The sequence below is a fragment of the Lissotriton helveticus genome, chromosome 9 (assembly GCF_964261635.1).
Source record: "Lissotriton helveticus chromosome 9, aLisHel1.1, whole genome shotgun sequence".
NCBI lineage: Eukaryota > Metazoa > Chordata > Amphibia > Caudata > Salamandridae > Lissotriton > Lissotriton helveticus.
This window is the reverse complement of record NC_136070.1, coordinates 1,048,203,769-1,048,222,461: the sequence shown is the minus strand read 5'-3', so window position 1 is coordinate 1,048,222,461 and position 18,693 is coordinate 1,048,203,769. Positions and strand designations below refer to the sequence as shown.

Genomic DNA, 18,693 nt, shown 5'->3' with positions numbered 1-18,693 from the left:
GCAGAGATCTAGTGATTCAGCAATGTAAAAATGTGGTCCAGCTCCCTGACTTTCCACTTCTTTCTTTCCTTTCTTTGGAGTTAACATATTAGGTTTGGTAGGTCTAGATACAACCTATTAAAGTTATTGAGTCTGCATGTTATCATGGCTGATGTCTCTTAGTGCCTCATTTAGAGGTTGTAGAATACTCAAAATCGTCCAATTTCTAATGGAAAGTCTAAATATGAGTAGAATCTACAGGCCAAATTACCTTCACACATCAGTGTGTTGTGAAGGAAATTTAGCTGGTGGATTCTACTCAGAATGTAAGAGTTTCCTTCGTAAACTGGAGGATGTTCAGTCCCCTTCATCCTGTATAGAAGGCACTTAGTTATAATGAAATTAATGGGTGAATAGTACAGCATTCTAATGTCACAATGTGACCATAATACATAGGTTAATTGTATGTGTTTTTTTTACGTTATGTTATGTTAAATTGCTTATATATCGCAACGTTCACCGGGTTGGTTTCTTGGCGCTTCAGGACATGGCAGATCTGAGCTAAGTCAGTGGGCTATTCGTTGTAAGCTTTTGAAGAAAAACAGGTTTTCAGTTCTTTTCTGAACTGAAGATGAGCGTCAGTAGTGCGTATAGATGGGGGGATGGAGTTCCATAGTTGGGAAGCTAACGTAGAGAACCTAAGTCCCCCGTGTTTGATGCGCTTGAACCTAGGGATGATCAAAAGGTTGTGGCTAGATGATCGAAGGGTACGAGAAGGAATATACTTCTGTATTTTTTCGACAATGAACTTTGGACCTTTTTTTTAAAGCGCCTTGTGTATTGTACATACAAGTTTAAAGGCGCTGCGTTGAACCACCGGGAGCCAGTGAAGTTGCTTCAACAGAGGCTTCACATGCTGACGAACAGGGAGATTGAAAATTAACCTGGCAGCGTGGTTCTGAATTAATAGCAAGCGCCGCACTTGATACGCAGGAATGCCAACATAAAGGGGGTTGGCATAATCTAATCGTGACATGTTGAGTGCCAAGGCAACCAAGGTGAGTGCTTCTGTTGATAAAAATCTTCAGATTTTCTTAATATTGCGTAGGAAGAAGAAGTAAACCGAGACCACGGAGTTAATCTGAGTTTCCATTGATAAGTCACTGCTTATCATGATCCCCAGGCTTTTTACAGCAGACACCGGAGCGGGGGGAGAGCCCAGAGATGTGGGCCAAAAGTTTGTATTCCAAAGGTTTGAGAGGCCTCCTGTCAGAACTAGCTCAGTTTTGTCGGGGTTTAACTTTAGTGGAGTATCTTCCTCTGATGCTAATTCTAGAGGTTGCTGGGAGTATTTTTTCTGCCATTCTGCTGGAAATTTATACTTTTTGCTGTTTGTTGGAATTGAGCTTTCCCTCAATAATACTCCTGTCAGTAATCAATCACAAAGATAACCAAGAAGAAATCAAGGTCAAGGAAGGAGTAAATCAATAGCAAAGAGGAAAGAAAACACAACCAAGGAGAGATAAGTTAATTGCAACAATGCAAGTACTTTTATATTTTCATGCTTTTAATTTACCACATGTACATGGAAGAATCTATGCACAGAGAATTAAAGGTGGCTCCATCTGCTCACTCCTTAAAACATGGTTATATTGGTTTATCCCTAATTGCCACATTTAATTTACTTGTAACTTCCTTGTAAAGTAGCACTACATGTGCCCATGGTCTGCAAATTAAATGCTGCTGGTGGGCCACCCACTCAAGTAGTCCTTTACATATGTCTCAGGCCTGCCATTGCAGCCTGTGTGCCAGTTTTAAACCTAACAATATTAACCTTTTGCCAGGACCAAATCTTATTATTACACATTTGGCATTGCTATGGTAGGCCCTGGGCAGCCCAGATGGCAGGGCACAGTGTATTTAAAAAGTTAGACATCTCATTTTACGTTTTCCATGTCTTTGTACTGAAAAACTCCCACATTTGTTTTTCACTACTACAAGGCCTACCTCTTCCTTCCATAGACTAACATTGGAACTACATTATTACATTTAATAAGCTGTCATTTCCAAATGGGGGCAGGTAAACAGTCCATGTTTGGTGTCGTTATTATTATTATTATTAATATTATTATTATTATTATTATTATTATTATCATTTTTATTTTATTTATAGTAGTTGTAGATCGCATGGTGAACTGGACACATCCCAGTACTTAGATGTAAGCCTAAGATCGAGGGAAGATCATTCTTCCTGGTGTCTTTGGAATTGTAATAAAAAATCCTAACTTATGATAAAGTTGCATCTTAAATTACAATTTTGAAAATGCCACTTTTAGAAAGTTGATGTTTTCCAACCTTAGCCATTTAGTGCCTCTGGCTTTTCCCTGAGTTGCATGACTGGTGCAGCTTTGTGTATTCCTCCTACACAGCCACACTCAACAGGGAGCTTAGGTGTGCCTGGATGAGCCCTCACTGGCACGATATCAAGGGAGGAGTGAGCACAGCCCCACACAGTCTGTGTCCTGCCTCCATGAAAAAAGGGCTGCATACACCCTGTAATTAGAGTGGAGTCAGGATCTGGAAGGCAGGATGCCTGAGGACTTCAAAGGCATGCTTTAAGAAGCTTCTCCCCCGCTTAAAATGCACCTCTGGTTATAAATACCGAACCTCAGACCTCACATTTTCAGTATATTTCTGGACCTGCCAAAACTCTGCCAGGACAACTGCTTTGCTGCTGACAGGACTCTGCTGGACTGCTGTTCTGAAGGACTGCTGCTCTGGCGAGCTGCTGACCTACTGTGCTGATCTTTTGTCCTCTTGCCTGTGTGAGAAAGACTGACCTGCATCTCTTGAACCCACAACCATAGGAGACTGCAAAGTTGTATTAGCTGACCTCCTGATCTGAAGCCTTACAGATACAACAGGCTTCTAACAACCTTGCACCTGCACCTTGACTCTGCTGTCTGTGAGTCTACCCTGCCAAGTGGTGCCACCCAGTCCTGGACCCTTGAACGTTGGCCTAAGGTGCTCTGCCAGCCACTATGGATTCAGCAGAATCAGCGTATCTCCTCTGCGGCGCAGCGCTACCAAGAGCAGAACGGACGCATCGCCACTGCTGCATGGATCATAACTACTGCCAACAGCCGCATCCCAGCCAATGGCCGCATCAGATCTGCCACTGCGCAATGCATCCTCAGAGCAGGCACTCACACCTCTTGTTGACAGCAGCCTCAGCAACAATGCTGAAATCTGCATCGCCTCCTCACAGCACCTCGGAAACAGATGCATCACCCTGACTGTTAGACACATCGTTAATTTCAAACTTTGCATCGCAAGCCCTAATCTACAGGATCTTTGAAATGATGCAGCAGGATCTCGCCCCACAGCCTCACACATCTCAAAACTGATGCATTGCTTCGGCTGCAAAACGCATCTTTGACGCAGATCCTCGCAATGATCCGCAAACCTGGATTTAAGGTATTCTATTCAGCTGGCCTAACTGGGTTCTTGTAGCCGGCCTGCACACCAATGTGGTTGTCCTAGACTTGTGTTTTTGTCCTGGTCCAGGGCAACCAGATATCCACCTTTTGGCTCTATTTCCACTAAAATCTTTAAAATTGAATATTTCCAGTTCTAATAATTGTATTTTTGTCCTTTTGGTCCTGTATCATTTATTAAAAATGATTCTACTCTTCTAAATCTGTTGCGGGCTCCTTTTGTAATGTGTTGTCACTGTGTTACTGTTTGTGGTGTTAAACACATTCTTTGCACATTGCCTCTGAGTTAAGCCTGACTGCTCTATGCCCAGCTACCAGAGGGTTGAGCATAGATTTTTTTAGGGTTGGTTTGTGACTTTACCCTGAATAGAATTGTGGTTGCTGCTTTAGAAAGGGTTTCACTTCCCTCAACCAGTAACCCAATTCCTTACAGTTTCATACATTTTTATCCTTTCTTACAAAATTGTAAATGTAGGCTCTGTCATTACAGAGATATTAAAAAGCACTTCATGTTGTTTTCAAGTTCGTCAATAGTCTAGTATGAAGGGCACTGGGTTTGAAATATATGGGAAATTCACTGGTAACAGGAACTTAACACATAAAGACGAAAATTAACATAACTGTGCAGGCCTACTTGAAGAGGCACAGAATCTTTTATAGAGGCTTCTGTATATATGCACAGGATATCATCTGACTATTTTGTGAAATATGTATCTTGGAATGCATACAGGCAATTCTAGACTATGCTGTGCAACATTCTTTCTACCACTTTGATTGCATTGACACAAAAGGTGTGTTCATTATTCAGAACCACCTGACTGTTTTGGAAAACATGAATGCCTTGTTCTCCATTCTAGGCCCAAAATGTGGTTATATGAAAAAACTATGACGGTCACAGAAACAATGCACGATTTTCTTAACCAACTCTTTACCTGACAGAGACTCCATCCACTCTTTTGGTTGATCTCTTGATCATGGCAGACAGATACGGTGAGACTAATTGCATTAGCATGACATCACCCAGACTACTGTTTCACAGCGAAATATGTGTTTTGCAGAGATGAAAACAATGTCAGAAACTCTAGGCTTTCTTTTGCTATCTACATGCGCTAATTCAGTGGTCTGTGGTCAGTTTACAAAGGGAAATAATTGCCAAAGACATAGAGAATAATCCTCTTAAAAAATCGAATTATAGAAAGCCATTCTCACTCAGTCCCTTCCCATGTGTGTTTTAGATGCAAAAATCCACTTTTTAAATTCTTTTTTTCCTCATGCTCATTGGTTTTTGGCCTGAGAGAGTTTTAATTACGTTAGAATAATTGGAGTAATTTCAGCACTGATGCATTACTCCTGTGATGTGATTATCCAAATTACATTACTACTCCAGTTTGAATAATTAAGAGTAATTTGGGGCAAACATCCTAACATAAGAGCAAAGGAACAATAAAGTAAAAAGAGACAGTGGCTGCTAGCTACTTCTTTTCATATCCTGAGGTATTTGGTGCTATTTCTTAGCACAAAATGATCCCTCTGGCCCATTTTGGACACATGCGTGCATTTTGCACTAAGAAAATAGTGCTAATTGCTGGATTACTCTTCTCACACAATTGCGAGTCATTTTGGGTAAATATACTAAAAAGAATTATGCCAGTTACAGCCACCCCTGAATTAAATTACATTATACTGTTCCAAATTCACTGTCTATGGCATCTGCCTGAATCACAAATTATTTCCCTAATGTAGAACATTCAACACAGGACTGAGGGTCTTTAACCGTCACATGTCCAATTATCGATTCTGGAGTGATCCTGAAAGTCACTACCTGTTTCTGGGTTCTAGAACTTCTCCAGCTAAACCAGACTATATCATTTCTTGGTGAAATGTTATGTTCCTACTGCCAATATGACAGATAAGGTAGACAGCGTATGTGGCACTTACTGGCCTTTATAATGAGACTGAGTAACATTTACTGTGTGGTGTTCCAAAATGTCATTAAAGTCACCAATGTTATTCAAGAAGTCAACAATGAGGTCTTCTAAGCCAGGTTAGGACTCAAAGTGCAAAACTCTGGGAGGTAGTAGAAACATTCTCTATCCCAGAGACGTTCAGTGAGATATGTGAGTCAGAGGGTGGTCAGAAGGCACTGGCCCCAAGTGTAACAAATGCATTTTTTTTAATCTGGTACCCTGAGGCCCCTGTACTAAGGATCCAAACCTGGGAACCAAGTACCATATTTCTACATTAACACAAATGCCCAGCAATTTTAGAGATCTAAAACACAAAAGGTCATATATCCCGGGCGATGTGAGAAAAAAACTCAGTTTTAAGATTTTTTGGTTTTCTGGGGCATACTTTTTCTGAAGTAACATCAATTTGCATGCTGATCAGAAAAGGGGCATCAGCTTTAAAATTGAGGGTCAAAAAAGTGGTCTGTCCCACTACTTACTGGTAAACGCAGAATTTTAGAGTTTATCAATAATTTCGACTAAACTGTAAATATGAGAGTCAAGGGTCAATAGATGGTCATTGGGGAAAAGGTGATGTCGATTCTAAAGGTGAAATGTAGAATAAAATACAAACAGAATCTAACAGACCAAATAAAACAATAGAATTTGATTCCAATACACAAGCCCAATGAATTAGAATTTTCTCCACATGAGTTCAAAACATGGAATTTCTGCAAGAGGAGGGATACAAAATGCAAAAACACACATGGACACACACGTAGGGAGAGCGAATGTGTTGGTGTGTGTGCATGCTTGTGTAGCATGGCTGAATAAGGAAAAATATACAGGGCTGGTTGTTCAAAAAAATTGCTAATTCTGAAAACCATTTGTGAATTCCTTTATTGCATGCAGACATATATACACACATGTATAGTGCACAATATTTTCTTATGTCTCCATGTGAAAAATATTCTTGATTGAAATAACCTTCCAGCTACACCCCCGCAATTGTAGAGGCTGTTACCTTCTGTTACCCTCCATGGAAGAAGATTTAGCCTGCCTTACTAGAATACAGTCTGGCCCTTTGCAGCATAGGAAGAGTTGAGAAAGGGGTTTGTAAGTATCAACAAACATGTAGCTAGGAGTGTGTCCAAACCGTCAAGTGCATTCCCATTCTGGAAGATCACTCTTGAGATTTACTCACATGAAAACTTCCGTGTGAGTACATTCTCTGACAAAAAGTCAATCAGAGTCAAAAAGTCAATCTGATTGATAAATTAACAGTTTGTTTGCACTTGTAAAAAGCACTACTTGTGTATTTAAGTCAGACATGTACATGCAAATATCTTTGTGAATGAGGGTCATACAGTATGGATTTATGCAACTTTTGATATGTTATCCTCTTTTACATTTGTTCCTTTCCGTCAAATGAATATTAATTTCTGTTCCTGAAAAAGTTTGGGTTTAATGAATTCCTCATTGTTGGAACTTCTACAAAATATTTGGCACTCCATTGTTTGTAGTTCTAAACAAGAAGGGTATTTAATGATGTGAATGAATTCTCTTCTAGGGAACATGTATTAAATAATGGACACTTTATAAAATAATTCTGAAAATGATAAAAACAAAATTGGATATGGTTCGTGCTTTTAACTTTGAATTAATTTTATATAATGTACACGTACTTAAAAAGAAAGATGTCTCTGATAATGGTTTGTGTTTCATTATGATAATCCTGAATATTAACAAGCATGCTTTGAATGTTTAGTTAAAAACAGTAAAACAATAAAACACAAAACACTTTACTTATAACAAACTGAAACATTTAGACATTTTAAAAGTGAGACATGTAAACAATTTAAACAACTATTGATTGGTCTCTATTTTCACCAATTTATTGAGTAGAATGCCTACTTGTAAGGCAAAGCTAAACTAATTGTTACTTCAAACTAAGTATTTAAGGAAAAAAGATATTCAAGTTCAAGTGTTCTTTAGCTGTTAACTTTTATATATTCCCCAACATCAATAATCTCACTTTAAAAAAAGTTCATTTGACAGTAAAAACTACCTTTTTCTGCCCTTGCAACATTTATTTAGTTTTAAGGAATTACAATTCACGTTAAGACACCTACTGCCTGTGATTATTATTTCATTATCCTTCTCCTATAATGTAATGGGCCACTAGTAAAGGACCTATCACCCTATTATTTGCAAACATCCTAATCAAATGCGTATGTGTGTGGGGTCAGACTTCGGCATAAAGGATCTATTCAGCAAGGCACCATGACAAAGTCCTCTTGTTTGTCTGTTCCTTCATTGTTTGATACTGAACACAGAAAAGCTACATGCATTACATTATATTGGTAAAGTACCAAAGTATCGAAGATAAGGATTATACACACGTTCCCGTGCCAGATTTTCTTGTTTTATTTTTTATTTTCATTCAAAGCACTTATTATTTTACCTATTTATGTTTAAACTGAACAATTTTGACCTATTACCACTTTCCTGAAAATAAAATCTTTTATTTCAGAAACTCCTTTTTAAATGTATAATGCATAATATTTAGTGGGAAATTATAACTGAAAAAAATGCTAAAGGCTCAAGTGAAAAGTCATAGCTGAAACAAAGTGTTCTTGCTCTTCTGTTCCTCTAAGTAGGATGTATTTTATCAAAATGTTTAAATATATCTTCTTCTATTCAATTTTTAAAGGATTTTTTATTACACATGTCAGAGTAAGTCACGTTAACCGAACTTTAATGTTAGCACATTTTTCGATAAGATTTCTTCCTATGTAAATTAGGTAATGAAGTAGGTTGGGCACTATATTTATAAATAGGTAAAAGGTGTGAAGTCCATATACCACTTTAGAACTGCATGGGTGAGTATAAAAAATAGTGTGCATATGTAAAGACAAAGACTTCTAGGTACCAACTTAAACCCTTGAAGCTGGACTCGCATGGGACTCGCATGCCCCAAGATTAATGTGAAGAGAGGTAAAGTTTTGAGTTGGACCTTCCTACACTCTATTTGGCCAATTCACACCTCTTAAAACATTGAGAATATTTAGAATGGTGGCTCAGAAATATGAATATGTCATACAATGACACACTGGCTCACCAGTGACTATCATCAGACTCATCAAATTAGAACTACTAATTATAATGTGTAAATCTGAGCAATGTTGATGTGCCTAACAACGTTATTACATGCAGTGCTGACAAACTTATATTGATCTGAGTATTTTTAGAGCTATTTAACAATTTTTTTTCTGTTGATGGCACATTTTTTTAAAAAAGTACAGAATGTGATTCTGATGATTGATATTGATTTGCAATACTGACTTACATTTTGCTTCTTAGAAATTAATAAAAGTGTCATGATGCAATTTCATTAGGCATAAACTGTGTTAACAGTTTTGCTCCCAACAAACAAGACCCTCTGATTGTTTTAGTTAGCAAATTAACAATAAATGGCACCTCTTGTTGTTTAAAAGTCAACAAAACGTAATATATTATTTTTCATAAATCAGCTACAAATAGGAAAAAATGTATTACGTGAATAGTGTCAAATAATATTTCAAGAGTGAAACAAACTACAGAAATAGCAAAATATTACCAGACCGCTTTTGACACGTCACCTCCTTTTACTCTACCATTAGGAGAAGTTCCACTCTTTGAACTTTGTGTTAAATATTGGCCTGGCAAAACCAAATATGTTCATATTAATTAATTTGGATGCTTCCCTCTCTATATATATATGCTAACATATTGTGCTGTTCATAAACACTCAACTGACAAATTATCTGTTCCAGAAAATACAACTCTCGCCAATCTTTTGTTTTATTATGCAATAGAACTGCTCTATTACATCTCTGAATACCAATTTAAAAAGTCACACTGTACTATCATATCATGTTGTGCAATGATGAATCGCACTTAGGCTCTTAAAATCCCAAAATGAACAGGATGAGACATACCTTTCTTATCCTTCTTCTCTTCCTCTCCCTCACTTGCCCCTAACAATGTGAAGATGATCCCCGTCTGAGAATTTACTCCTACAGCAGTAACAAGCATTCGACCAGATCCCTCCATCACATGAGTACCTGAAAGGTAATAAAAAGGTAATCATTTTCAAAACCTATTAACTCAATAAATTACTATGTACACTTCCACAGTCATCTTTGCTCAGTTTAAGTTGATTTAACAGATTTGGAAATATAAAGAGGTCCACTTATCATTTACCAAGTCAGAGTTACTTCAATGCAGGCTTAAAAAGCATTTAAAAAAACGTAAACATTTTTAAACAAGTAATTTCATTTTCCTGGAACAATAGTAATTGATGAGCTCTATAAATAGAACACACATTAATATTTTTAAAACAAAGGCCTTAGGAACTGACAACGAGGAAAGCACAGTGCAGGACTCTTGAAACTGGCAGTGTCTGGTTGGCTGAAGGGATGCCCCTAGCCAGGCAGAGCTACCACTCCCGTCAAGGGCAGGTAATTTCGCTTGCTGTATAATCTGCGCTCACCCTTGGGTAGCTTAGCACTGAACAGTCAGGCAATGTGTAAAGCAAAGGAACAGCAGCCACTCACATTAGAGACTGCACACAGACTGTATGTAAAAACGTTTATATTCAACAAACATATTTAATCATTATAACATGACCATTATATACTTTTGGGCATAAAACACAAATGAAAATATTACTAGCAGCACTAGACCCACTTGTATGGTTATACTTTCAGTAGTATGCACACTATGGACAATTCCTAATCTCACTTTCCCCATCAACCCCCAATCGACAGAGAGCATCCTCATGCGGTGCACAATATCAATAATATGTACATACACAAAACATAGAACACTTTTTAGTAACACCGCAGTTCAAAGCCACGCAGGAGAATCCAATGTTAAAAGGTATTAGGCTTTTGGCACCAATCAACATATAATGCGAACCCGCTGGGCAGTGTTGTGAATCTCAGGCAGTCCACACACAATCACTCTCACACACACTCACTTTGCACCACTATCCGGTGTGAGAGGTATCAGCCAGTCCATGTGGCATGCTCTTACAATTGCATATGCACTCAGCACCCTAATGCGGTGCCACTGATAACCAGCAGGTATATGGTTCACCTTCTGCAGATGCCCAGGCCTCCCTCAAGTTCACCCCTATTGTCCCATACCACCGGATAGAAGATAACCAGCCCTGCCTCGCAGACAATGGGCGGCATGTGGCCGAAGTCACATTTAGTCTGGGTCATTGGGAAGCAAGTGGGAATAAGTAATCATTTAATGAAGAGGTAGATGTAAACAAGGGAAAGGTTAGCAGCCACTCGGGAAGTTCACCCACAGGTCTCAATAAACAAAGGAGTCACGCAGTCTCTAGACCCGCTTCTGAACTGTCTCATAAGTGATTCTGCAGATGGGCATTCTACTAGCTGAAGTTGTGGGCCTTTGCTAAAAGCTATTGTTAGACCGGTCATCCTTAGGGTGGTCTTCCACCGGCTTTTTGCTTGCTTGCCTCTACTTTTTGCTGTACCTTTTAGTTGGCCTTAAGACTCTGACCACTTTAAAATCTGGTAGCCAGTGCTAAAGTGCATGTGCTTCTCCCCTAAACAGGGTGACATTGGTATATACCTGGTTGGCATATTTAGTTTCCTTACAAGTCCCTTGTAATGTGGTACACCACTGCTTGTGCCACCCACACAAGTAGCTCTACAAACCTGTCTCAGACCGGCCATTGCAATTCCTGTTTGTGCAGTTTACTGCCACTTCGACCTGGCATTTGAAACTGCTTGCCAAGCCTTAAACTTCCCTTTCATTATACATAGATCACCCCTTAGGTAGGCCCTAGGTAGCTCTAAGAGCAGGGTGCTGTGTGAGTACAAGGTAGGACATGTACTTTTAAGTTTTACATGTCTTGGCAGGGACAAAGTGGTATATTCATTGTTCTCAACTTTGAGGTCTACTTCTCTCATAGGCTAGCATTGGAAATTCCTTAAAACATTTTTAAGCTGTAATTCCTGATTAGGAAGGAGTAGTTAAATCATGGTTTCATATCTTTGGAATGGTAATAATAAATCCTCTTTAGTGTTAAAGTTGGAATTTGCATTACTATTTTAGAAATGCCACTTGTAGAAAGTGGACATTTCTCTGCTCTAAATTTGTTCTGTGTGCCAGCACGTATGAGCTAGGTGACAGCTACACTTTGTGAATTCCCTTTAGACAACCACAAACACATTAAGGTGAGGTTCATCTGCATTCTGAGCACTTATCTACATTCAGCTGTTTGCTGATGGGTCTTCCTGGGCAGGGAGCAATGGGAGGAACTGACACTTACACTTCAATTGGTAGTGTCCTGTCCACACAAAAAGTACTGATTCACCACCCACAGCTTGCCTTGCAGACTTGGTTGGGTTGGAAGGGATCCTTTTGCACTTCAGAGAGTTGCTTTGAAGTCACCCTTACATCAAAGGCACTTTTGGATACAAGTACTGGGGCTCCAACCCTACCAAATCATAAAACTACTGGACCTGGGAAGAAATCTGCTAGATTAAAGACTGCTATGTTGCATGGATTGCCACCTTGCCCTTACTGCATTTCCTGAAAAAATGCTTCCCTGCTTTGCTGAGCTGCCCTGCTGAGGACAAGGACTGGACCCAATTCACTTGAACCCAGAGTGGCTCCAAGGGAGGGAGGTGGTGGTGGTGGCGGTGGTAGCAGCAGCGGCGGCGATGGTGGGTGTGTGTGTGTATTTCACAAATGCTTCACACATTGCCTCTTAAGTTAAGCCTGCCTCTTCTGTGCCGAGCTACTAGAGGGTGAGTACAGGTTTATATATTATGTGTATTTAGCTTACCCTGACTAGGATTGTGGTGCCTATTTAGACAGGGCACATACCTCTACCAAGTAGAGACCCAATCTCTAACAGTTATTTAGCACAGTCACTAGAAACCCTAGGCATAGCAGCAGCAGCAAACAGGGAGTAAATATCATTATGTCTATACCATTTTAGAAACTTGCAGTCCATATATTGTTAATATGCATGAGGATGGGTGATTCAGAATGCCAGTATCATGTACCCAGAAGCAGATGATGGCTATGATCATATACTAGTGTCTTGCTGAATCAAACATAAAGGTTTGCTGATGTCAACAGAAAACAAAATTAAGTTTGAAAATCCATTGACATTGACCACAAAACTAACAAGAGAGGACCCAATGGTGCCAAAAGCACAGCATACTGTTTCTTCTTTGGAAAACCCATCCAATAGAGGATCCGGGACCAAGTGAAAACACAACTTTTTTGATCTGAGGACAATACATTATGCCTTGGTTTTCAACAGCACCTTCTTTGCCTCAAGAACTTCACCCAACAGATATCACCAGGCTCAGCCAAGTTAATTAAGCAATTGAGTTTAGCTAGCCGCACTTCAGACAACCATTTTCCTTCCTGATATTAAAACATGACCTATCTTTTTTTTATCTAGCTCATGTCCATCAGTTTCCTCGCCCCAAGGTCAGAAAGAAGAATTTTTGGGTTGTTATGAAAACATGGAATAAATTGCGAAAGGACAGGCCTTTATTGACTCATATGATGTACCCAGGAAACAGCGGGGATTACCAAATATTATAGGCGGTATGGGCCATTATATAGGGTATTCCTTGAGGCAACCGGACGTACAGTCTTGTGGAGTGATGTAGGGGATGTGAGGAGATACTGTTTTCTGCTATCGAGTGGGGGACAGCTTCTGGTGGCCGATGGCTGGAGAATGGCCCATGAAGCGTAGGGGATGCAGTAGTGCATGAGCCATAATATTTGGTATCCCCATAGTAATGTACATACAATAATCATATACAGGAATAATAACCAGTACCCAAAACAATAATCAAAACAAGAGTCAAATGAGGAGTCTAAAAGGCATTGAATCAAGTGTTGAACATCTAACAGATCATTTATACACCTGGGTGAACGAAGAATGTGCTAGATGATACTTGAGGGAAGCACACTAGCCTTTATGGCTCACACATTGCTGTGGTGTCGTGTGTCCCCTACGTTTCATGGGTTGCCCTTTGGCCGTTGACCACTTGAAGTTGCCTTTTATTTGATGACAGACTACAGTGACTTTTCACCGTTTTTTGCATCGTTCCACTGGATTTTACATCCGGTTCCCTTAAGGGATGCTGAAAATAATGGCCTATACAGGCTATGGTATGTGGTATCCCAGGTGTTTCTTGGTTTAGAATTTGCCAGGATTAAGTTGGACGTGGTCTTGGGTTGGATGGGTGAGCACAGTGCTTGTGTGCCAAGTGGCGACCTTCCTTTTGTTTTCCAACATTGTTTTCTATGGGGTGTATGTACTCACCTTATTTCTCTATGATCCATCGCATAGCCCATTCCTACTCGTGCACTCAGGTTATATTGAGCTGTTATGTTTGTTCTAGTTGATTCAATGCCCATTACATTCCCAATGTTAGACTAATGTTCTGATTTGTTACCTTTGCCTCAAATTGTAAAGCGCTCTGATATACTTCGGGATCAAGTTAGTGCTATATAAAAACTTTATGAATAAAAATAAATAAATATGTGTGTTATTTGTATGTTTTTCATATTTCACTCACAATACCACCTTGTCACTCTATTTCACTTGAATCACAAAAGTCACACTATGTATGCTATTTGTAAATGAAGTTGTATATGTGACAGCCATATACTGAAAGAATACAAATTAAATTGTACTAAGTAATAGATATCTTTGGTGTGTTTCATTGGAAGTCTGAAAAAGTGATATGTTAAACTGTATTCCTGCAAACAATTTCTTTCCCCGCACCTTATCTATTATTGAATGCTAAGCAATTAGTTTTTACCCGACATAATTAACTGTAGATTATATTACCAATACCCAGGCTGAAAGGGGCATAGGGTTACCTGATTATCACTACTGGTTCGCCCTATTACATCTCGGTGTGCTGGCCACTGGGTGATGGAAGACGCCTTCCATTTAGTCCACTTTCCCATTCCAGATCTTATGTGTGACCGTGACAGATGTTCCTGATTGAGGCAATTCATTTAACTCACTTGGATGGACAGTTCAGAATCTCTTCTTCTGTCATGTTCTTTCTCACTTTCAAAAAACACTGCTGAGTCAGACTAGTGCTCTGCTTAATGAACAGTGATGTCATGTTTATTTTGTAATGTATGTATTTAGATATTTATATCTCTTTTGTGCTCAGTTTCTTACAAATTTAACATTGACTTCCGTTTCTGCTCATTTGATTCACTTTGAGGCACTTGGATGTGACATCCCCCTCATAGTTTACAGACCAGAAAACATGCCTCAAATAGATCCGTTGTTTGTTGAAGAAAGTAGGTCAAAATGCTGGCAAACATTATGGCACATATGGAAATATTTGGACTGAATTTGTTCCTGAAGAAAGCCATCTGAAAATTCACAATAAAAGTGGAAATTGCTACATGCTGAAATTATGTCTTTCCTCTGCATTGTAGAATGTGGAGAAATATATAGTTTTTGATGCGTCCCATTCTAGTTTTCTGTTGTATACCAAAATGTGGTTTGTTGCTCAGTAAATATTAGTGTGGACAATCTTCATATTTGAACACACGCACCAGTCCAGGCAGAAGCACTGTACCATGCATACATTTTTTATGAAACCTCAATGATTCCGTGATTTTAAGGTTGGATGGTCTGCTTTTAAGGATTTCACTGTGTAAAGAGCCCAGCCAGGAATCATTACTGGCAGGGAACCGAAACCATCCAGCCTCACATTTTCTCCAGGCAATGAATGACCTGATTTCTTCGCATTGCGGCTTCACGTTGGAAGAAAACAAATCATTTACTTTGCTTTCCTTTCCATATAATGGCCATTCAGTTTCAGCTACTTATAAAGCTGCTGTGGGAAACACATGGCTTTTTGTATTTTAAGACCATTATGCACAGCACAACAAGTTAATGACCATTTATTATATTAAAAGTGAGTGCAATATTTTGTACTGGATCCATCTGTGGTAAAGAAGCAAAGCAGCAAATAATCTTGGAGTGCTCTCGTGTATCAGTGAACCTATCTGGTATATTACATTTGTTTGGCAGTCTCTTTAAATTTATTATATGGATGTTACCAGGAATGTAGATAGAGTGTCAGGGACCGATGAAGAATAACATGGCACACAGATTTTAAATAGGAACATATCTCGAATCCACAGAACATACCATCTCATCATGTGTGAAACGGCTGTCTTTAATTATTCTGTTTTAAATTCATCCAGTTTTACATCTTCAATGTCCTCAATATTGCATACACACTTTACATGTGTACACAAAATTGTGACATGAGGATAAACTGCTTTAAATGAATTGGGATATGGAGGCAACAGCTTAGGTGGCAGCCTCCCTTCATTGGACTCTGTTGCTAAAAGATACACTTACTCTTCCACCTGGCCTACTTTTTCATTCATGAAGTAGGCTAAAGTAGGTGGGAAATCAAGAGGTCCATGATATTGTGTGAGGTGTTGTTGTATTAAGTCTCCATAAAGACAATAATACCTAGTTTTCAGATGAAGATATTGTCAGCAATTTCTTGTTTGGGTTTCACAGTAGATCTGCAGTTGTATAGTAGACAACACAGAGAGTAGTTCACAGTTTTTCTCAATGGTGTAGGCAGAGGTGCTAACGAAAGATGAGTATTCCTCCGAGAACTGGGAAAAGAGACCATTGGGATAGAGGAAGTTAATTGATTGGCTTTGCTTAAAGATCATAGAGGTAGGGGGCAAGGAATGGCAGTTGTAATCTTCAAAGTGGTTGAGTATTCTCTAATTGGAGAGTTGGGAACTAAGGGCGTAATTTACAAGAAGCTTGCCCCCCCCCCAATGCATCACATTTTTGACACATTGGCAATGCTGTCAGTACTCCATATTTACAAAGTTACGTATCTTTGAGGATACGTCTCTTTTTGGAGTCCTGCATCAATAGGAACCTGCATCAGAACCGCCGCAGTCACATAAGTTTTCAAATGTACGTTTTAAAATATGCAAGGCAGGGTTGTATTTTCCTCCATAAAAGTGACATATGGTTATTTACCAGAAAATAATAAAGTCACACTGTGGTGACTTGAGTGTCATAGTAAATAACGCTTTGACATTGGCACATAAAGAGATGCTGGACAGAATAGTGTTGCAACTAGAACTGCACCATTGAGGTGCTTATTTTGCAGCTTGGAGCCCAACGGAGAAGACCACCACCATATCCCCCAGCCCAACCACCCACCCCACCCCACCTCACCACCGCAAAGAGAATGTAGTAGAAGGGAGCATATTTATTGCCAGCAGATTACTCTAATAGGACTCAGGGAGGATGAGGTAATCACCTATAACTGGCTGAGGAGGGAGTCCACTGTAGAACTGCTACACCTGATTGTACCAAGGTTCCAGACAACATCTGGCAGGTCTACCAACATCCCTCCGCTGGGGAAGCTACACATGCTGGTATCAGGGACCTTCCAGATAACAGCTGCCAGACTGGCTGAAATCTCCCAGCCATCCTTCTCTTTATTCCTTCCCTCCATCCTGGATACCTTCCTCCATCTGACACCCCACGACCTCATCTCCCCAACACCCACAAACTGCACCTGAAGACAAAACAGAGGTTTATGCCATCACTGGGATTCCACATGTGCTGGGTGCCATAGACTGCACTCATGTACAACTTGTTCCCCCTGCAGCAACATCCCATCCCTACCAGAAGAGGAAACATACCCACTCCATCATTGTGTAGGCCGTCATGGACCATCAAGGACTGTTCACTAACAAACTGGAAAAATACCCTGGGAGTGTGCATGACACATACATATTCAGGCACTACCTCATAAATGATGGCTTCCAGAATGAACAACTGTATGACTAACACATACTGTGAAAAAAAATGATAGACATCTGTATGACAATAAAACTTCAGATACCACTCAGGTCCTGCCATGTTTCAGTAACAGTTAATGAAAGTATTGACTGTTGTCCTTTCTTTTTACTGTCAGCTGAGCAAGGAAATGGGATTCAGCCATGAATTATGACCCCATATGCACAGACCCATACGGAGCCGGAGAAGGTCTACAACCAGGCACTCATCAAGACATGGAATATTGTTGAGCGAACCTTCGGCCTGCTCAAGGCCACGTTCCGCTGTCTGGACAGTTCAGGGGGTAGATTGCTCTACTCCCTCTCCCCATTTGTGTGCGAAATAATACTGGTGTGTGCCATTCTGCACAATATATTTGTGCGGACTAATGTCCCCTGGGACAGGCACCAACAGCAGCAGGACCTGAAGGAGGAGGGGAAGGATACCAGAGGGAGAGGATGCCAATGTTGTACACATCCACAACACTGCTGCTGGCAATCACAGACACAAACACATTGTGCAGAATTCTTTACTTGATCTACATGTTCGGGAATGGAACATTAACCATCATGTCATAAAGGTTCAATAGGGCAATAAATGTTTAAAACCATTTCTCGGCTTTGAGTTTATGTCACAGTCCCAAGGAAAGATTTACTTACACAAATCTCATCAACCAGAAGTAGTCCTTAGAAGTTTACAATCAGGTCATAAGCCAGGCATCAACGTCAAAGCATCAGAAACCAGGCATTGTGCTCTGTCATGTGTTGTGTGGCACTTGTGCTTTGCCCATTTCCAGAGGAATGAGCCAGTAAAAAACCCACACTTTAGAAGGAAAGGTGAGACTCCAGTAAGAAAGCTGGCACCTTTCTAGGAAAGTTCAAACAACAGAGCACAGCTGACTATCATTAGTCAGTAATAGATTTAATTCCAAACGATGAGCAGTAAATATAACACAATCTTGATCATAGGTGGATCATTTTTCAAATTGTTGACATAAAGATGAAGCAAATAAACAGCTGACACATGTTTTGTCGTTATATGACTTTCTCAAGGTTGTTAACACAACAATATGATACATAGCTTAGTTTTAGTACCAGTGGAGTTCTTACTTTCATCTTACATTGTGCAACGCTGTTCTGCAAGCGGATAGTTCACACCCAAGATCCCAAATCAATTCTTTACCGTTTGGGGAAGTCACTCCCTAGAGACTCAACTGCAGTGAGATTGTGACTTACAAGAGAGAAATGCATGATACCATCAATAGATTTAAAGCCAGTGGTTATAACAGTAAGATACTTGAGAAAGCTGAAAGGAAGGCACTTGGACTAAATCAAAAGCAACTGTTAACATACAAACC

At 39.7% G+C, this 18,693-nt stretch overlaps 1 protein-coding gene across 5 annotated transcripts in view; it reads right to left on the bottom strand.

Moving 5' to 3' along the window:
- The window catches only part of ATP2B2 (ATPase plasma membrane Ca2+ transporting 2), a 1,528,737-nt gene that overhangs the window by 484,714 nt on the left and 1,025,330 nt on the right, over window positions 1-18,693 (bottom strand). For all 5 annotated transcript variants that reach the window (XM_078661398.1, XM_078661399.1, XM_078661400.1 and 2 more), the window contains exon 7: window positions 9,403-9,528. In XM_078661398.1, coding sequence (XP_078517524.1) covers window positions 9,403-9,528 — 126 coding nt within the window. The remainder of the gene's footprint in view (window positions 1-9,402; window positions 9,529-18,693) is intronic.